At 39.9% G+C, this 21049-nt stretch overlaps 1 protein-coding gene across 9 annotated transcripts in view; it reads right to left on the minus strand.

The window, feature by feature from the left end:
* The window catches only part of depdc5 (DEP domain containing 5, GATOR1 subcomplex subunit), a 57178-nt gene that overhangs the window by 21821 nt on the left and 14308 nt on the right, over positions 1 to 21049 (minus strand). For 5 of the 9 annotated variants that reach the window (XM_041991321.1, XM_041991320.1, XM_041991322.1 and 2 more), the window contains exons 25-32: positions 20227 to 20286; positions 19171 to 19354; positions 7885 to 8045; positions 4187 to 4307; positions 2167 to 2334; positions 1864 to 2086; positions 264 to 400; positions 92 to 188 (exon numbers count right to left, since the gene is read on the minus strand). In XM_041991321.1, the coding sequence (XP_041847255.1) occupies positions 92 to 188; positions 264 to 400; positions 1864 to 2086; positions 2167 to 2334; positions 4187 to 4307; positions 7885 to 8045; positions 19171 to 19354; positions 20227 to 20286 (1151 nt within the window). Of the gene's footprint in view, positions 1 to 91; positions 189 to 263; positions 401 to 1863; positions 2087 to 2166; positions 2335 to 4186; positions 4308 to 7884; positions 8046 to 19170; positions 20099 to 20226; positions 20287 to 21049 lie in introns of those variants that run through there. The other 4 variants (XM_041991319.1, XM_041991318.1, XM_041991325.1 and 1 more) reach the window with 4 other exon arrangements.

Consider the following 21049-nt stretch of genomic DNA (forward strand, 5'->3'; position numbering starts at 1 on the left):
TATGATGCTGATAAAACAAATCCAGATGAGTCTGCACAAGCTAAAAGCCTGAAACAATAAACTCCAATCAACATTCAGAAAAACCACTCACCTTGCGCGGGCTGTCTACATATGTGGTCGCTGTGACAACGCTTGAGAGGTCGCCCACAGCTGCAGATGGCTTTACCTGCTGCTGCTCCTCTAGAGACCTGATGGAAGGCACAGAGAACTCAGAGACGGCTGAGAAAAGATGGATGATGCTTATGCCCCAGAGGGAAACTCACTTCTGGTTCTGCTCCATCTCCAGCAGAGCTGATAAAGCTGATGTGCCTCTCTTTCCTTGAGGTGGCAGCACAGGCTCCGTGGGGTATGAAGGCAGAGGACTGGTGACCTGCAGTCCTTTCATTGGCGTTCCTTTCTGCTACATGCCAAACAAACGAGGTGTTTACCATGAGACGATGCTTCCCACATCCATGAATAAATCTATGGCCTCAGATCTCAGGGTGGAGAACAAGCAGATTATTTATTGAGACTTAATTTGAGGATTCATCATTTGGCGCTACAAACGCCATGTAACAGATCAGAGAAAATATTTCTCTACCAGTGGTACAAATATACCAAGATACTGAAGCAAAAGCAGAAATAATCCAGTGTTTACAGTTTACAGCAGCAACACCAGTGAACATCATCACAGAAACACATCGTCCACTTCATCAGCTCCACCTGTTCTACTTCCTGTTTACACTAATATCCAACCAGCCAATCACACGGCAGCATGTAGTCATGTAGACGTGGTGAAGACGACCTGCTGAAGTTCAACCTGAGCAGCAGAATGAGGAGGAAAGAGGATTTCAGAGACTTTGAACGTGGCATGGTTGTTGGTCTGAGTATTTACTGGGATTTCCACCCACAACCATCTCCAGGGTTTCCAGAGATGGTCTGAAGAAGAGAAAATATCCAGAGCAGCAGTTGTCTGGACCAGGATGCAGCAGAAGACACACCGGGTGCCTCCTGCCAGCTAAGAACAGGAAACTGAGGCTACAATTCACACACACTCACCAACACTGGACAATAGAAGATGGAGAAACGTTGCTGGTCTGATGAGTCTCCATTTCAGCTCCACATTCAGATGCTGGGATCAGAATCTGCTGGAAACATCATGAAAACATGGATCCATCCTGCCTTGGATCAACGCTTCAGGCTGCTGCTGGTGTAATGGTGGGGGGAGATTTTCTTGGCCCACTTTGGGCCCCTTAGTACCAACGTGGCCTGGTTTAACCAGCACAGCCTACCTGAGTATTGTTGCTGACCATGTCCATCCCTTTATGACCACAGTGGAGCATCTTCTGATGCTACTTCCAGCAGGATAATGCACCATGTCACAAAGCTCAGATCATCTCCACCTGCTTTCTAGAACATGACGATGAGTTCACTGGACTCCAACGGCCTCCACAGCCACCAGATCTCAGTCCAGTAGAGCAGCTTTGGGATGTGGTGGAACGGGAGATTCTCATCATGGATGCAGCCGACAAACCTGCAGCAACTGTGTGATGCTGTCATGTCAATATGGAGAAAACCTCTGAGGAAGGTTTCCACCACCTGCTTCATCTATCACAACAGGATTAACCTTTTAAAGCCCTGGTGGACAATATTATTGTATCCACCAGGGGACAAAAGACAAGCATCTGATTGTCTACAACAGGGTTTTAATCAAATGTTTTACTATAAAAAAGGAAAAATGTTTCAGAAACTGTATCAAAGGGGTTCTGAAGAACCACCTGGTTCTAGAAGGTGGAGCTGATAAAGTGGACGGGTATTGTATGATGCCTGATGTCATCTTTTAGTTTTTTCCAGGTATTATAGATTGCAAGGAGGATTTCTCACCCTGATGATCCTGTCAGAGCGGTGGCGTCGACGGATACGGTTCAGACCCTCCAGGAAGCGAATGAAGCCGTCCAGTAAAACCCAATCCCCACTGCCACCAATGCCAGCACCCCCTCCCTCACCATATACATCCCAGTGTCCCTCCCCGTCCGCCACCCGGCGAGCCCCTCCAGCTGGCAGAAGGAGGAAGCGAGTCCTCCAGAACTTCAGTGAGTCTATGAGGCTGGGTGGTAGAGAACAGTAGAAACCAGATAAGTTTACATGAGTACAGGTGTATTCTCTATAGACGTGGCTGCTTTGTACCTGAAGTCCTCAGATCCAGCAGAGCAGATGTACTGGTCCAGGTAGTTCCACTTATATTCCTCCAGTCTCTCATGTCCAAACTCCACCCAGCAGGACACAAACTGAGCATCAGAGTGAGGAGGACAGAGGCTGTAGCTGTACTGGATCTGAGCAGACTCGTACGGATACCTGGAACACAAACATGACAAGACACTCAGGTATGCACAGATCCAGGTCCAGGTATGTGCAGATCCAGGACCAGGTATGCACAGATCCAGGTCCAGGTATGTGCAGATCTAGGACCAGGTATGCGCAGATCCAGGACCCGGTATGCACAGATCCAGGACCCGGTATGAGCAGATCCCTGACCAGGTATGCGCAGATCCAGGTCCAGGTATGCGCAGATCCCGGACCAGGTATGTGCAGATCCAGGTCCAGGTATGTGCAGATCCAGGACCAGGTATGCACAGATCCAGGTCCAGGTATGTGCAGATCTAGGACAAGGTATGCGCAGATCCAGGACCCGGTATGCGCAGATCCAGGACCCGGTATGAGCAGATCCCTGACCAGGTATGCGCAGATCCAGGTCCAGGTATGCGCAGATCCCGGACCAGGTATGCGCAGATCCAGGTCCAGGTATGTGCAGATCCAGGACCAGGTATGCACAGATCCAGGTCCAGGTATGTGCAGATCCAGAACCAGGTATGCACAGATCCAGGACCAGGTATGCGCAGATCCAGGACCAGGTATGCGCAGATCCAGGACCAGGTATGCGCAGATCCAGGTCCAGGTAAGAGCAGATCCAGGACCAGGTATGCGCAGATCCAGGACCAGGTATGTGCAGATCCAGGTCCAGGTAAGAGCAGATCCAGGACCAGGTATGTGCAGATCCAGGTCCAGGTAAGAGCAGATCCAGGACCAGGTATGTGCAGATCCAGGTCCAGGTAAGAGCAGATCCAGGACCAGGTATGCGCAGTACTGTGCAAAGTACTGAGACATCACTTATTTCTTTATAATTGGTTTTTAATCCATTATGACTATTTTTATCAGTGTTGCTATTATACTATATTTATTCATTTATTATTTTTGTATTTTGTATTTTTTGTCTTTTTATAAATATAACACCCTCGTCAATAGTAAATGTTTTTAAATGTGCTATATGAATAAATTTATATTTACTTGACTAATGTTGAGGTCCAGAATCTGGGGAGGATTTCTTTTACATAGTTTTCTTTTTCTTCCCCTATTCAGTTTCCTAATTTAATTTAATTTAATTTAATTTAATATTTTTATTTATTTAAATTAATCTGAATTACATTTAAAGTGAATTAAATTGATTTTAGCATAACTGAATTTAATTTGCATTTTAGTGTATATTATATAAAAACTTTAATTTTTTTTTAATCTAATGTTAATTTAAGTGATTTTTAAGCTATTTTAATATCATTCATTCACATTTTTATTCAGTTACTGTCACACCATGCTGAAACATACCAACTGCTGGGAAAATAACATCTTTTCATCATGTCTGTGAAACTATTTCATCTTTGTTACCTCACAGCAGGACACAAAGACGCGTCATTTTTTCCCCATATTTTTATTATTTTTTTAAAAGACACAATGAAACCTGCTTATCTGACAACGCGACACCAAACCGCTTCATCCACTCGCTGCAGGCCAGAAGGTTCCTTCCACGTGGGAGCTGAGCCGGATGCAGCTGACAAAGCTGCACTTCCGAGTGCGTAGACGCTGGAATGGGACACAGCTGTTGTCTTCTGTTGCCGAATGTTGTGTGTTTTCTTTATGTGCAGTGTCTTATTTTGATCGATGTCAGTGGTTGTTTTTAGTTAACTTTATCTTTGGTTTTCTATTTTGGTAGCACCGTGTACAGTGAACAGATGCAACGTCTCTACAAAAAGATCAACGTTCCCAACAGAAATCCTAGATATCTGTGTGCACAGATCACATTCTGTGTTCACGCGATCACATTTAGAAACTGAGTTTTAGTGTTGAGTGAGAGTCGGATATCAGGAGAGCTTACTTTGGCAGGTATCGAGTAACGGTGATGATCTTGTCTTTGAGGCAGACTTTGTGGAAGGTCCGGCCCATGCTGAGCCAGAACACGGTCTCCTCTTCCTCCGCTCGCCGCAGGGACACCAGACCTGACCCGACATCAGGGAACAAGGTGAGTTAGCCCTCATGAGTCATCTAAGACATTTTGGGCAAATTCCTCGTCTTCATTTGGCCGCCACGTCGGCTGTGTTTTTATGTGGCAGGAAGGTCTCTTTCCTCACACACAATTCAACTTCAAACTGCAGCCCTGACCAAAACTACCAAACACTGAGAGATTTCCAGCATTTTTACCCTTTAAATGCCAGCTTGATGACTTGATATCCCTGATATTTTTGACAATTTTCGGATGGATCAACAATTAGCCTAAATATTGACTTTTTAGTTTTAAGTAGAATCAAATTTTCAAATTTAAAAATGTCCCATTGACTCCCATTAAATCACATTTCTAAACTCATATCGATTGCATAATATAATCTAGGATCTTGTGATGTTAGGGTTTCATTTTAGTCAAATTCATCATTTTTACTGTTCTCCACTATAAAAACCAGCCATTTCCACATTATAGGCCTTTGCATAAAACGCTTGTTATTTCATTAGATTTTGTTATTGATCTTAGCTGCTTATACTGTCATACACTAATATACTAATACTACATACTAATCTGTAGAATTTTTATAGCAGTTTTTTAGAAAACATTTTCTCCTTCATGATCAAGAGGGTAGTAGATAAACTGCACCGTGTGGATTAATAAGAAAGGCGGTAATGGTGCTTCCGGTCTAAATATCTTGTTGGAGAACACAGAAAATACAAATCACACAAACTGGATGCTTTTCTCTATCATACATATCACCCTGAAAGCTTCATGAAGTTCCTCAACTTCTGAAAGAAACATTTTGTTCTGAGGGGAAACTGATCTTCGTGTTATTGTGGCTATATTAACTGGGCCGGTACTGGTTCAGAGGAACACTTAACACCATATTAAGATGTAAATAGTTTTTTAGGGGAAAACGTTTTTAAAAAGTACAATAAGCTGGCTGGATAAGTGTGGACACTCTGATACGTGTCTTCTAGTTTTTACACCTGCCATCAGTTAGAAACTCTGGTTAACTCCAAATAAAATTCAGCTGTTCTTGTAGGGTTTTCCTGACATCTTCTCAGTTTCCTGCTACAGCACTTTTATTATTATTATTTTACCCTAAAGAGAGGGTTTAATGTGGTTTAATGGGACATTTTATCCTAAAATTTAGTAACATCAACTAATCATACCGTCATTTAAAGGGATAAAATCCTTTCATTGTCAAGGCAAGAGGACTTCATTTATGAAGCAGATTAAAAACAAGAAACTGTAGGCCAGAGTGCTGCACAATTAAAAACACACAAAACCACACAAAACATCCAAACACAAGTGTCCACCTGGATTCAGCTAAGCTAACAGGTTGGAGCCTCCTATTGGACAGTTACTGGATGGGTGATCATCTTTCAGCAATGAGCAGCTTCTCATTTCTTAAACAACTACGTGGAAAAACACGTCCATGGTCGCAGAAACGATGTTAGGACACAGACACCGGAAGTTGCGCATTCTTGCATGATGATTGTTTTGAGTAGTTGGTGGACGAGCAGCTAACCAGTGCTAACGTTACCTTAAAAAAGTAATTAATTATAGCCACTAGTTTAAAAAATAACTGGTAGTAACAGAGGTACAGCATTATAAAAGTAATAATTACAAATAACTTCTCCATTACTTTTTTAAAAATGTTCAAGTATTTCCTTTCAACAGGATTTCAAATCCATCTGCATGTTCCTTTATTCACAATAAAACCGAATATTAGATCTGACTGATGACTGAAATGGAAACCTGGTGGAATAAATGACTAACAGAAAAATCATGGACACTGATCTCAGGCTGCTGCAGGTCGCGTCTCCGCCTCCTCCTCAGGAGGAGCTTCACCTGATTCTACCTGCTTCCAGCCACCATGAAGAAAACCTTGTTTCTGGTCACGATGAACATTTCTCACAACATTCTCGTCTCTTATCTCTGAATGAAAAATGATCAAAACTCTTCCTCTGTTTTCTCTGGACTCGCCGTTGCTGCGTCTACTGGTTGTGTGTGTGTGGCTGCACACACTGACTGGGTCCGCTCCTTTACCAACAGCGGGCGGTGAGCCGTGAAGAAGTGGGTCCGCTCCTTTACCATCAGCCGGCTTATCACTCGGTTTAAATGGAGCGAAAACTCAGCGATAAAAGGTGTGGATCCACTTCTCTTGCACCCGGTCACAGCACAACATGGCAACTCTTCTACTATATTCTCCAGTTTCATTCGTATCATTCCGCCGCCTCTCCACTGTAGCAGCTGCACAATATAGTCCCAACAAACGTGGAACTTATGTTCACCCAAAACAAAATTAATCTAATCTTACAGTAATGTGCTGTCAGTTACGTTTTATCCTCAGTAATGGGAACGGCGTTGTAACGATGGAAGGAGTAATTTGATTACCTGCTACTGAAAAAAGTAACTCCATTACTGCTAACATTAAGCATTAGCATTATGTCAGCAATTTGGCATCATTACTTGTTTTAAAATCCCACTAGTAAAACAGCGACATGCCTCATATGCAAGGCTGAAGTTTCCAGAGGCGACACGAATGCTGCCAGACTAACAATCAGCAACCGTATAAAACTTCTGGGTTGTCATCACGTTCAAAGCATGAGGAGTTTGTTGCATTAAAGAAAAAGCACAATGAACTACATCAACAACAAAAACTGGCAAATGCTTCAACAGACGCAAACAAAAAAATGGCAAAAGAAAGTCAGAAAGCCATAATAACAGACAAAGTTGTAGAATTTTTTGTCCTGAATGAGCTGCTCCTGTACGTCGTAGAGAAACATGGTATTTTACCGCCTTGTTGATCTTTGGAGCCACGGTACACTTGTTGCATTAACAAGTCAGACATATGGGCGTCTTTACTTACATATTTATAACTGTTAAAAGTATAGAAGCAGTTTGTAGATTTAGTGAAGCTGCTGTTGCACTTTATTTTAACTCAGTGGTTTCGAGTTCTGTAGCAATCAGTGTGTTTACGTTTTATAGTTTAACCTATGCTAGGCCACTGAATGATAGTAACAACATCATACACCAAAGTCTAATTTAAACAAAATTTATTTAAATGATAAATTTAATAGACCTCTTAATAAAATAACACAGGTACCGTATCGGTACTCGTATCAGCAGATACCTGAATCTGACTGATCTCAAACAGTTAAAAATGGTTTTGGAACATCCCTACAACAGACATCCAGATCAATAAAAGAATTAGTTCCGGAGCGGTCCAGAAGCAGAATCCAGAACGGAAATCCTGAAGAACACCTGTAGGTGACCTGAAGAGGGTTGACAACACGAGATGGCCTCACAATCTGACAGACTTGGGGCCAGTTTAAGAGGAAAATGGGAAATATAACTAAGTCAGGATGCTTCATGATGACAGGGTGTGAATACTTTTTATATAACCACTCCATCTAATCACTGCCTGTCAGCTTTTAATCTCACTGAATAAATTTGCTCAAAACTCCCAGAATGGGTTTTGAAGGGTTAATATTCCTTTAAGTCTGCTCATCTGATCAGTGATGTTGAATCTCTTCACGTTTGGTCATGTTAGATAAGACGTGTACCTCTGGTATAAAGAGGACTACTGCCGAGAGGTGTGGCCGAAGCAGGCTGGGGTTTCCTGTTATTGGGCTGGACGATGATCTGATATCCCTGCATCAACCTCTGGCAGATGAATTCTTCAAACACCTGAGACGCAGTCATTGCTGGAGCTTCATCTTCTCGCCTGAGGAAGATACGAACATGAGAAATAAAAAGACAAAACTAGTAAGACTTAAGGTGTTTGCTCTGCCAGGATGAGGCTTGTTTTAATGGTTGACACTAAAATTTACTGATGTTCCCTAAAACACCTCTTATGCAGACAAAAGATCACAACATGGAGGCAAAATGTGGGAACTCCTCGTCCACCTGACCTCAAACTTGGCACTGCAGTTTCTCTGATCCTCAATTACAGCCAAGTTTGAATCAGTTTATGAGCAAAAACACATATCGAGAAATGATTAGTGATACGCTGAAATCCTGCACATAATTACCATATTCGTCTGACTATAAGTCGCAACAGTCATTGAATGTGTCATGGAGAGGGAAAAAACTTATATAAGTCGCACTGGACTATAAGTCACATTTATTTAGAAAATTATTTCACAAAATCCAAGACCAAGAACAAACTTTTGATCTGGAAAGGCAAGTTATTCAACTACACAACAACAGATGGAACAACTGGCTGAATATGTGTCCGGTATGTTAACGAACCACCAGGGTTTCCTCCAGGATCTTTTGAACTTATTACACTTAATGAACAGCTGATTGAGCTGCTGAGAAAGTACGAAAATGTTTACATTTGGCATTTAAAGACACCTTCACGTGCACAACCCCGCCCTGCCGACCAAGTTTCACGTTAAATAACCAAACGAGTAATTGATCTTTTTTTTTTTTGCTTTTACTTGGACATGCTAGATAGAAGAGCAAGTTTTGTTCTTCAAGGACCATTGCAGGGCTCATATTTGCAATTTGTTTTCTATGAAAGTCTGCAGCACCATCACAAGCAGCGCAGCTACCAGCTCCAGCTGGTGAGAAAACTTTCCTAGCGGAGCAGCGGACTGTTATTCCGAAAATAACCAGCAGATGGCAGCATCCCATCAGTAGAGGATCAGCAGCCTGCTGCTTGTTTACTGTTTAAGATTTTTTGTAAATAAAAAAAAAAAAAGTCCAAAATGGCTTCACAAACAGTTCAGGACTCTTGGTTAATAATTGGAAGGCCTTTTTTTTTCTTTTAAAGGAGAACCTTAAACCTGCTTAAGTAGGCTTCAGTAACTGTCAAGATTTGTTTCAAACTCAAAAAGCCGTTCTTATAATGTCTAAAAACCTAAAGATTCTGTAATCTTACACTAATTATCTACCGAGACATAATAGAGACAATCACCGAGCCAACAAAATAAATACTGGAGCCTTTTACCACAAATAATTTGACAGAGGGGATTTCTGATTTGTATACATTTGTCTGTACTGATCTGATTTTATGCACTTGTCTCTCTAATCTTCCAGTTTATTTCGGTACTTTCTGAAGCATGGCAGCTTTTATTTTGTGTGACGGTGATCATTTATGTAGCAGAAACTCTGAAGCTTCATGACAGCATAAAGAACATACCTGGGAAGCTGAACAGGCTAAGTTAGCGTAACAAACCAGTGACGCCAGCAAGCATACCGTTAAGCCAGTTCACCCAGCTCCCAGTCTCTCTCCACGTCACTGAATCCATTCAGTTCTTCATCCTCGGTGTCGTTTCTGAACAACTCCACCAACTGCTGCTCGATTACAGTTTCAGCTGCGTGTTTTATTACCTGCAGTTTGTAATCTGCAGAACAGGATTTTCTTCATTTTGTTTCTGTTCAGTCTCTCAGTTAGTTAATTATTTCAGTGCTACAAGAGCAGCAAATACCGTAGTTTTCACAAGCCTAGAGAGCCCTCTCACGGCTGTAGACGGTAATGTTTACTTCTTGGTTCATGTCAGTCGGCATGAATGAACTTTTTTATTTTTTACCTTGTCCTGTCCAGCATAGCGGCAGCAGAATGATAGTCTGGCTGCTGTGGTGTGCCGAACAAATTTACTTTGCCAAGGAGAGCTTTATGGGTACAAGGCTCCTCTTGATATGGAAAAAAGAAAAGTGCCTGGAGTGCTGCTTGGGTGTAAAAAAATGGTGGTATTCCTCTGGTGCTCTTCAGTTATGGGATCCAGTAGAATTAATGAAAAGATTACTGAGGCACTCAAGAAGATAGGAGATAAAAAGCCTTTATTAACTCATGGCTAACCTATTAAAAAAACATCCACGCCAACGCTTTTCAGCCTAAGGGGCCTTCATCAGGGCGAGTGGCAAAATGTTTGTCTGGTAGCTTAATTCTTGAATATATAGACAATCACCAGCAGCTGCTCTGTGTGGACAGGTAAATGGTCACATGGTACCCGTGGCCTGCCAATGACAATCACAGTCAGATTCTTTAAACAACAGGTTAACACAGCATAATATAACAAGATTCAACAGATATGTATAGAAACATCATATATCAACTAAAAAATAAATAAATATTGTTTATTTCTTCTTCAAGGAACCACAGATTAATCAATTACATTACAGGACCATTACAAAAAAGGAGAAAAATCCAGTTCCCCATTCAAACCTGGTACTGTGTCTCTTTTAGTGTGTACATCCAAAATGCCTCTCTTTGTAAGAGTTTTTTAAGTCTGTCTCCACCTCTGATTGGGTTTTCTATATGCTCTATTCCAGAAACCTTCAATGAATTACAATTACCATGGTTAGCATCAAGATAGTGAACAGCCATAGGATATTGTAGGTTACCAGTTCTAATTGCATGTTTATGTTCAGCCAACCTTGCTTTTAATTTGCGCTTTGTTCTTCGATGTGGAAGCAACCACATGGACATTCTAGTCTGTATACTACATATGAAGTATTGCAATTAATAAATGATTTAATGTCAAACTTACGACTGGATGATACGTCTGTAAAGTAGTTAGCATTAATCATGTTGCTACAGTGGTTGCAATGTCCACACTTGTGGTTACCTTTAATGGTGGGCATCCAAGTTTTTTGTTTTAAAGGGGCAAGGTGACTTTTAACCAGCTTATCATTTAAGGTCGGGGCTTTTCTGAAACTTATCGTTGGAGAGTCTGGAAGAGCTTCTCTTAGGACACTGTCACTTTTCAATATATCCCAATTTCTTTTAACAATTTGTTTAATTTGATTAGCTTCATTGCTGTATTGGGTTAATACTTGATTAGAGTTCAATTGATCTTTTTGTTTAGGGACCAGCAGCTGTTCTCTAGGGAGACTTTTAGCTTTATTGAAAGCTTTGAGTATAGTTTGTTGTTTATAACCTCTATTTTTAAATCTTTGGCTCATGTCTTGTGCATTGCTTTCAAACTCTTCTTCTGTATCGCATATACGTTTCAGCCTCAATTAGCCAAGGAGGATGGAAGCTGTCTGCTCTAAGAATGGTATTGCGATCTGTCGGTTTCCTAAAAATAGAAGTGTGTAAATCTCCGTTGATATCTTTAGAGATTTTAAGATCTAGGAAGTTAATTACAGATGAGGAGAAATCTAAGCTGAGCTTTAGATTCTTATTAGTATTGTTCAGATATGAATGGAATTGAAGTAATTCGGCTTCCGAACCAGACCAAAGTAGGATGATATCATCAATATATCTACCCCACCATATAATATTGTTTAGATAGGTATTGAGGTCAGAGTAAATAAATTTTTCTTCCCATGCTCCCATAATCAGGTTAGAATAATTAGGTGCGAAACAAGCACCCATTGCTGTACCTTTTTTTTGTCTGAAGAATTGATTCTGGAACAAAAACACATTATTATGTAAGGTCCATTCAGCCAGTTGAAGGATGAAAGCTGAAGGGGGCATCTGCTCCGGATGTCTCTTTTCCAAGTAGTGTGATAATGCCTCTAGTCCTTCTTTGTGGTCAATATTGGTATAAAGTGCTTCAACATCAATTAATGCTCCCTAGATCTTATGCTTCTTCTGATAGAAGAGGCTAAGAAGCAGAAAACTCAAATTCAGGATAAAATAGTCAACTTAAAGGAAGAAATTACAACGACTGTTAAAGAACAACCTCTCTTTGAAACAGAGCTGAAAACTGATCTAGATAAGCTACACAGAGAGCTCAAACAAGATAAACTAAGGAAATTCAAGAGAGATCTATCAGATTACAAAGAAAATAAAGTCTATATATGGAAACATAAACATAATCTGACAACTCACCCACAAAGGAGAAGAATAGTCTCTTTTCAACTGCCTAGCAGTGATGAAGACCATTCTGAGAAAGAAGAAACTTCCTCCTCCATTTTTTTAGGCACCAGGTCCAAAAGAAACAAGTTACAAGGATAACAAAGCGCAAGACCAGAAGAGGCAGAGGCAGGACATCCAAGAGATCTACACTACAACCTACATACCAGGGGCAGAAGCAAGACCAAGAAGAGGAACAAGTAATCAATATCTCTGATACTCCTCTTTCAACTAGCCATATATCTGTTCTCTCTAAAGGCCTCACTTTTGCCCCTAAGACCTCAGCCAGTGAATTCCAAACAAAAGTTGATCTGTACAAGTTCCATCGCAACCTTCAGCTGAAAGTTTGGTACCACACTACTCCCAGCCAAGCCACATTTAGCTCTTATGTACAGCAAGACACAATAAGAACATCATTCAGGCCTAAGTCCACCTTTACACCAAATGTTTGTAATCACACCCTAAATACTTTCTATAAAAAGGTGACATGAAGTTGACCAACTCTTTGCATCCAAGAGAAAGGTGGAATATAACCTGACAAAAGAAGAAACAGATGCGTTGAAATGGCTGTCAGCCAATGAGAACATCATTATTAAAAGAGCTGATGAAGGTGGAGCTGTAGTGGTTTGGGGCAGAGACCAATACATCACAGAGGCCATGAGACAGTTAAAGAATGGTGAGTATTATGAATCTTTATCGTCCAACCCAATAGAACAAATGAAAACTGAACTTATGGAAATACTTGGACATGCGAAAAATGAAGAATGGATTTCACAAAAAGAACATGACTTCTTGGGCTGTAACTGCCCCAGACTTCCTTCATTCTACATGTTTCCCAAAGTACACAAAATCTTGGAGAACCCACCCGGAAGACCGATCATCAGTGGTAACGAATCGATTACAGAACCAGCATCTCAATTTGTTGACTTTTTCATTAAGCCCTTTGTCTTAGAACTGCCATCTTTTATTCAGGACAGTACTCATGTATTAAATAAAATCAAGGACATAAAGAACATTGGACCCTCTCTTCTAGCCACTATGGATGTTAAAGCACTTTATACCAATATTGACCACAAAGAAGGACTAGAGGCATTATCACACTACTTGGAAAAGAGACATCCGGAGCAGATGCCCCCTTCAGCTTTCATCCTTCAACTGGCTGAATGGACCTTACATAATAATGTGTTTTTGTTCCAGAATCAATTCTTCAGACAAAAAAAAGGTACAGCAATGGGTGCTTGTTTTGCACCTAATTATTCTAACCTGATTATGGGAGCATGGGAAGAAAAATTTATTTACTCTGATCTCAATACCTATCTAAACAATATTATATGGTGGGGTAGATATATTGATGATATCATCCTACTTTGGTCTGGTTCGGAAGCCGAATTACTTCAATTCCATTCATATCTGAACAATACTAATAAGAATCTAAAGCTCAGCTTAGATTTCTCCTCATCTGTAATTAACTTCCTAGATCTTAAAATCTCTAAAGATATCAACGGAGATTTACACACTTCTATTTTTAGGAAACCGACAGATCGCAATACCATTCTTAGAGCAGACAGCTTCCATCCTCCTTGGCTAATTGAGGCTGAAACGTAAATGCGATACAGAAGAAGAGTTTGAAAGCAATGCACAAGACATGAGCCAAAGATTTAAAAATAGAGGTTATAAACAACAAACTATACTCAAAGCTTTCAATAAAGCTAAAAGTCTCCCTAGAGAACAGCTGCTGGTCCCTAAACAAAAAGATCAATTGAACTCTAATCAAGTATTAACCCAATACAGCAATGAAGCTAATCAAATTAAACAAATTGTTAAAAGAAATTGGGATATATTGAAAAGTGACAGTGTCCTAAGAGAAGCTCTTCCAGACTCTCCAACGATAAGTTTCAGAAAAGCCCCGACCTTAAATGATAAGCTGGTTAAAAGTCACCTTGCCCCTTTAAAACAAAAAACTTGGATGCCCACCATTAAAGGTAACCACAAGTGTGGACATTGCAACCATTGTAGCAACATGATTAATGCTAACTACTTTACAGACGTATCATCCAGTCGTAAGTTTGACATTAAATCATTTATTAATTGCAATACTTCATATGTAGTATACAGACTAGAATGTCCATGTGGTTGCTTCCACATCGAAGAACAAAGCGCAAATTAAAAGCAAGGTTGGCTGAACATAAACATGCAATTAGAACTGGTAACCTACAATATCCTATGGCTGTTCACTATCTTGATGCTAACCATGGTAATTGTAATTCATTGAAGGTTTCTGGAATAGAGCATATAGAAAACCCAATCAGAGGTGGAGACAGACTTAAAAAACTCTTACAAAGAGAGGCATTTTGGATGTACACACTAAAAGAGACACAGTACCAGGTTTGAATGGGGAACTGGATTTTTCTCCTTTTTTGTAATGGTCCTGTAATGTAATTGATTAATCTGTGGTTCCTTGAAGAAGAAATGAACAATATTTATTTATTTTTTAGTTGATATATGATGTTTCTATACATATCTGTTGAATCTTGTTATATTATGCTGTGTTAACCTGTTGTTTAAAGAATCTGACTGTGATTGTCATTGGCAGGCCACGGGTACCATGTGAGCGTCTACCTGCCCACACAGAGCAGCTGCTGGTGATTGTCTATATATTCAAGAATTAAGCTACCAGACAAACATTTTGCCACTCGCCCTGATGAAGGCCCCTTAGGCTGAAACGCGTTGGCGTGGATGTTTTTTTTAATAGATTAGCCATGAGTTAATAAAGGCTTTTTATCTTCGAGCTCCTCTTGATAATTAGATTTTTTGTTTGTTTGTTTTGAAAACCTTATTCATTTATTTATAATTATGGAATTTATATATCTTGCTGGACCTGACCAGAAGGGTCAGAAAAAAAGGAGAATAATGAACAGAAGTAAAAAGGAAAGTAGAAAAGAGAAAGAGGAGACAAAGCTACAACCAATGAAAAGTAGGGCTGTCAAAAACAGCGATAATTAATTTATGTAATTAACTGCGTTAAAAGTTTTAACGTAAATAACGCATGTGCGGTATGATAAGCCCCATAAATCCGTGCGTTCTCTGTTATGACGGCGGGACGTGGAGAGGCGCGATGGAAAAGACCAGCCGGCTGGATCTATGGATGGCATTAATGGCACAGCATTAATGGAGCGACTCATGGATGTCGCCTCTGTGGAGAGTGTGGGTCTATTAACACAAACTCTTCCAGGTGAGAGGGCTCCACATCCGCGCACTTCTCCCATTCTTTTTTAAACTTATTCTGCGTTTTGCACTAACGTGTCTGCTCTGGAGGATCTCTGGTCATCAGCTACTTCCATCTCCTTCTCTCATGTTGCATGTATTATATTATATCTGATATTTCAGAGCATTTCAGAGAGGCAGAGTCTCTCAGATGGAAAGATGGACAGAGCTTCACCAATCTGAGACAAACTGGATCTAAAACTGTGGAACAATTTCAGAAAAATGTTTCTCAGACTTTGAAGATCCCCCATCTACAGTGTAGAATATCATCAGAAGATTCAGAGAATAAGGAGGAATCTCTGTGTGCATGGGACAAGGCTGGTGATCTTCTGCATTAAAAGCAGACATGATTCTCTACTGAAACCACTGCATGGACTCAGGAAGACTTCCAGAAACCACTGTCTGTGAACACAGTTCACTATGAAACCCACAAATGCAGGTTAAAGCTCCATCATGCAGAGGACATTCAAATGCTGAAAACAGAACTCAGACAAGACCGTCAGAACTTCAAGAATGAAACCATCTGCCATAATAGCCAGTCTAGATGCCGAGAAAGCTTTTGATTGTGTTTGCTGGGAATATTTATTTTTGGTCTTGGAACGACTTGGTTTCAATGAAAAAGTAATTAACAATTTTAGAACTTAATATTCAGCTCCTACAGTAAAAATCAAGATAAATGGACGCCTTACCAATTGCATAAAACTGGAAAGATCTACCCACCAGGGATGCTGCTCTCGCCAACAGTCTTCTCACTTTACTTAGAACCACAAGCTCAAGAAATAAGAGAAAACTGCAGTATACAGGGAATTGTAATTAAGAATGATGTACACAAAATAGCAATGTATGCTGATAATGCTTTACTATACTTAAAATAACCCAGATATCAGTCTTCAAATCCTCTTTAAGCTTCTTGATTGATCTGAAAAACGCAGATATTAACATTTAACTATAATCACCAGCGCATAAACAAAGAATACCCACTGACTGGTTTAAAAAAACAAGTAAATATTTGGGAGAATGGTTAACGCACGGCCCAAATGATCTGTATTTGAAAAATTATGAAACTATAAATAAGGCAATCAAGGAAGATCTTAGTAACTGGTCTATAACTCTATTTAATTTTAGTGAAAGATTTGAGATTTTTTAAATGTCTATCATACCTAGACTTCTGTACCTGTTTATGTCACTAAAGATCAAAATCCCAACTACGCAGTTTTGTGAATGGAACAAGCTGATTTCACAATTTATATGGAAAGGAAAGTAACCAAGAATTAGAGACAATACCCTACTACTCAGTAAGGAGAGAGGTGGCATTTCACTCCCTAACCATAAAGATTAATATCATGCTGCCCTTTATTAAATACATGGTCCTTTGGTGCAACGAAAAATATGAAGCAAAGTGGAAAGTCATGGAGAAAGAAGGCATCCCAATGTTAACCATAAAAGGCAATTATAAGTTAATTATAACATATCAGAAACATCTTAACCCACTAGTTTCACATACATTGAGCTCCTGGTTTGATGTTACCAGACAGTTAAACTTATGGAATCACATAAGAAAACTGAGGTAGGTTGCATATGACATTGAATTTGAACTTTACTCATTTGTAATATAATAGAAAAGAACACCTTAGAAAACTTTCAGGTACTAAGAAAGAAACACAATATAGACAAGACTGATTTCTTCAGGAATCTACAAATACGACAATATCGCCAGAAATACGGAAAAGTCGGAAACCTTGGAACCCAGCAAAATAACACAAATAATATCAAAAGCATATAAGGGTAGGATTAAATCTATCATTTCAAAATGTTACCAAGGTATTATGAAAAGTAGGGGAACCTCTACAACATACGTTAATGAAAGATGGGAGAGAGAACTAAACCTAAAACTAACCGATAAGACAATGGGAGAATATGTGTATATCCGTTTAGTTGGAAAAACCTTATTCGTTTATTACCCCCATAATAAGAACATATGTAAACCCAAAGGAGCATAAATGCTGGAGAAATTGTGGAGATGGTATGGCAAACCATCACCACATTTCCTGGAGCTGCCCAAAATTATTTTCATTTTGGGAAAATACTTGGAGAGCTATGCAAAATACTCTCAGGCGGCATATCCCACTGACATGCACCACTCTCTATCTCGAGAACTTTCCAGATGAGGTAACAGGTAATGATAAATACCTTTTAAAAATAAGGACAGTGGCAGATAAAAAGCAATCACCCATGAATGGTTACAGACTGAACGGCCCGCAGTAAAGACCTGGTTGGATACCATGAAAGAAAATCACAAAATGGAAAGATTGACTTTCCCCGTTTAGTTGAATAAACATCTGTACGAGGCAAGATGGGACAAATGGACAATGATGGACTTCACAAAATAAAGAGTGGAACTTGTGGTGACTACTAATGGTCCCCTGGAAAGGATAAGGATTCAATTTAAGTGGTAACCAAAATCATTGTTAGTATTTTCCTTTTTTATTTAAATTTTTTTATTTTAAATTTTTCTTCTCTACCTAACGTAATAATATTTAATAAATAATAATAATAATTTATTACTCATGCATCATTAAAAATATGAATTAGGCCCTATCATGGAGAAAGAACCTTATTTTAGGCATGTAGATGCTTTGTCACAGCAGTAAACAGAATCCACCAAAAACCACTTTATCCTTCTTATTTATGAAGTTTCAAACAGTTTTCCAGCCTCACATTTAGAAGATGCTGCATGATTATTCACTCATATATCACAATAACAACTCAGTCGTTGCATCTGGTTCACACTCCTTACCAGTAAACTGTAACGGGATTTATTAGTACTTGTATCGTACTCAATATCGGCAAGTACTTAAATTTAAGTACTTGTATTATGTTTGTAAAAATGTGGTATTGGTGCATCCCTAGCTGAATAGTACACAGAGGTTTCAGAACATTTCAGAGAGGCAGAGTCTCTCAGATGTAAAGATGGACAAAGGTTTGAGACAAACTGGGTGTAAAAGTTGTAGTAAAGTTGTAGTAAAGTTGTAGTAAAGTGTCTCAGTTTCAACATCTGATGTTCATGTTGTACTGAGAACAAAACATAGCTTAAGATTTGAAAATCCCTGAATTCTGTTTTCATTTATAATTTACACAGCGTCCCAACTTTTTTTGGAACCAGGGTTGCATGTCACTTGGCTGGTGTGGGAATGCCTTGGGATTCCCCCAGGGGAGCTGGAAGAAGTGGTCATGGAGAGGGAAGTTGGGGTTGCTGACCCCGTGACCCGACCCAGATAAGTAGAGGAAAATGAAGGAATGATTCAAATTATGGCTGTAACAGAGGATTTGCTCTTTACTTCAGGATAAAAGTACCTTTAAAATAACTTGAAGAGGTGAGATCATGCCCCCTTGTGGTGAGCCTGTAGAGGAGCACCTTGATAAAATCCCATTAACTCTCATCCTGTGTGTTCTATTCTTTAAAAGAGCTAAAATCCAGCCCACTAAATTACTGCTGAGATTAAAATGTTCTAAAAGCCTCTGGAGAGGGACCTAATGACTTAAGTTTCTGACTCCTGCTTTCATTTTAAGAACCGCAAGTAAACCTGCAGTCTGAGAGTGAAGTACACTGGGATCTTTAATGGAGCTTGATATGTGATGCCCAGTTCTAATGACTGGAACAATGATGGTGGCAGGACCAAACCCTGTAATAATAACACAAATTATCATCTCCGAACCCTCCCTGGACCGAACATGACAGACAGTAATAAACTAGTAAAAAACAGACAAGATCTACCTCTCCAGGTCGCTGTGTGGCAGCAGGTCGTAGCAGCCTTCGGTGTAGTCGTTCTGCAGAGTCTGGCGGTCAGGAAAGTAGTCGGTGGTGAGGGGGAGGCAGGCAGGTGTGGTCAGGGACTTCCAGTCTACCCCCACCGTGCAGCAAAAGCTGGGCACTGTCGGGGGTGCAGACAGCAGCAGGGCTTCACACACAAACACGCAAACGAACGAAAAATCCCCACAACAAAGACAATGCATGTACCCAGAGTACAGAGGTACATGTGTGGGGGGGTGGGAAGTACAGAGGGGGTGAAAAGACATAAAAGGTGGTGAGAAAGAGAAGGGAAGAAGACAGGAAAGAAAGAGTGAAGATGAAGATGCAAACATGAAACAAAGAAAGTGGAAGAGAGGGGAGGAAAAAACAAGAGAAGTGTTACTTTTCCTGGCAGCATCTTCCACAGCTGGTGATCAGACATGCAGATTGTGGCCGAGTCTGCGATTAGCATCACCCCGCAAAAAAGAGAGGAAACATGTCGGAAGCACGGGGCCCAGTGGACGGAAGCAAAGAATCACTTCATGCAAACAAACACGGTGAGCAAATTCTGGATCAGAACCTCTGAGAGAAGAGAGAGCTTTGTCTGACAGTAGATATGATGGAGGTGACTGGTAGCCATGCAGAAACTGGATATAAAAACACAAACAGGCCGCAGTGTTCAAGTATTACAGGAGGTCAAATTATTTGGTTTCCATCAAAAAAATTGGAGAAACAGAAAGAGGAGGAAGAAGGCTTAGACAAGGAAAGTGAAGGTACAGAGGAAAGAGAAGATGAGGGTAACCCAAAACACATGACCTGTATGCGTCGTTTATAGCCTCAACCCCCTGGAGACAGACGGCCAGTGGAGAAACCGGCTTGCCAAAGCTCAATAAGCCCCCACAGGTTAAGATGCCTTTGAAGGTTTATTGTCCTTATCAGTTTGGTGATTATTCTCCTGATCCTTGACATCAGGCTACATGAAAATTTCATCGCCTTAAAAAAGATTATATAATTTTTGCTTCTTTCAGGACAAGGACTCACTTGGATCGGCACCGTTGGTGGAAAGGTCTTGAAATGAGGAGGTGCGGTTGGAGAGAGGTCCTGCACATGATTTCATAGATACAACAGAGACAAAGCACACAGTTAGCAGCTTTACATCTGTGGACATTTTTTCCATTTTTCCAGTTATCCAGAAACCACAATAACATTTCAAAATGTTTGGAGCACATGAAGCTACTGTGTAAAAATATGTAAAACAGCCAATCACATTTAAGGAACTGAGACTGAACACATTTCATGCATTTTGTTTAAAACCAAACTATTTTATTGACTAGGTATAGTATATACACAATACACACTGCTTGGTCCAAAAAAAGGTCCACCTGGATTTAACCAAGCTAACAGGTTGGAGCCTCCTACTGGATAATTCCTGCAGGGTGATGATCTTTCAGCTGCAACACGTTATTTAATAACCCCAACTGATGCTCGCTCTCTCTCTCTCTCTCTCTCTATATATATATATATATATACACACACATATACATATATATATATATATATATATATATACACACACACATATATATACATATATATATATATATACACACACATATACATATATATATATATATATATATACATACATACATATATATACACATACATATATATATATATATATATATATATATACACACACACATATATATACATACATATATATACATATATATATATATATATACACACACACACACACACATATATATATATATATGTGTGTGTGTGTGTGTGTGTGTGTTTACCACTCTAGAGCCCTGATATGTGTTAGTGGTAAAGACGGCACACAGCACAAATGAAA

Source organism: Melanotaenia boesemani, chromosome 8 (genome assembly GCF_017639745.1).
Source record: "Melanotaenia boesemani isolate fMelBoe1 chromosome 8, fMelBoe1.pri, whole genome shotgun sequence".
NCBI lineage: Eukaryota > Metazoa > Chordata > Actinopteri > Atheriniformes > Melanotaeniidae > Melanotaenia > Melanotaenia boesemani.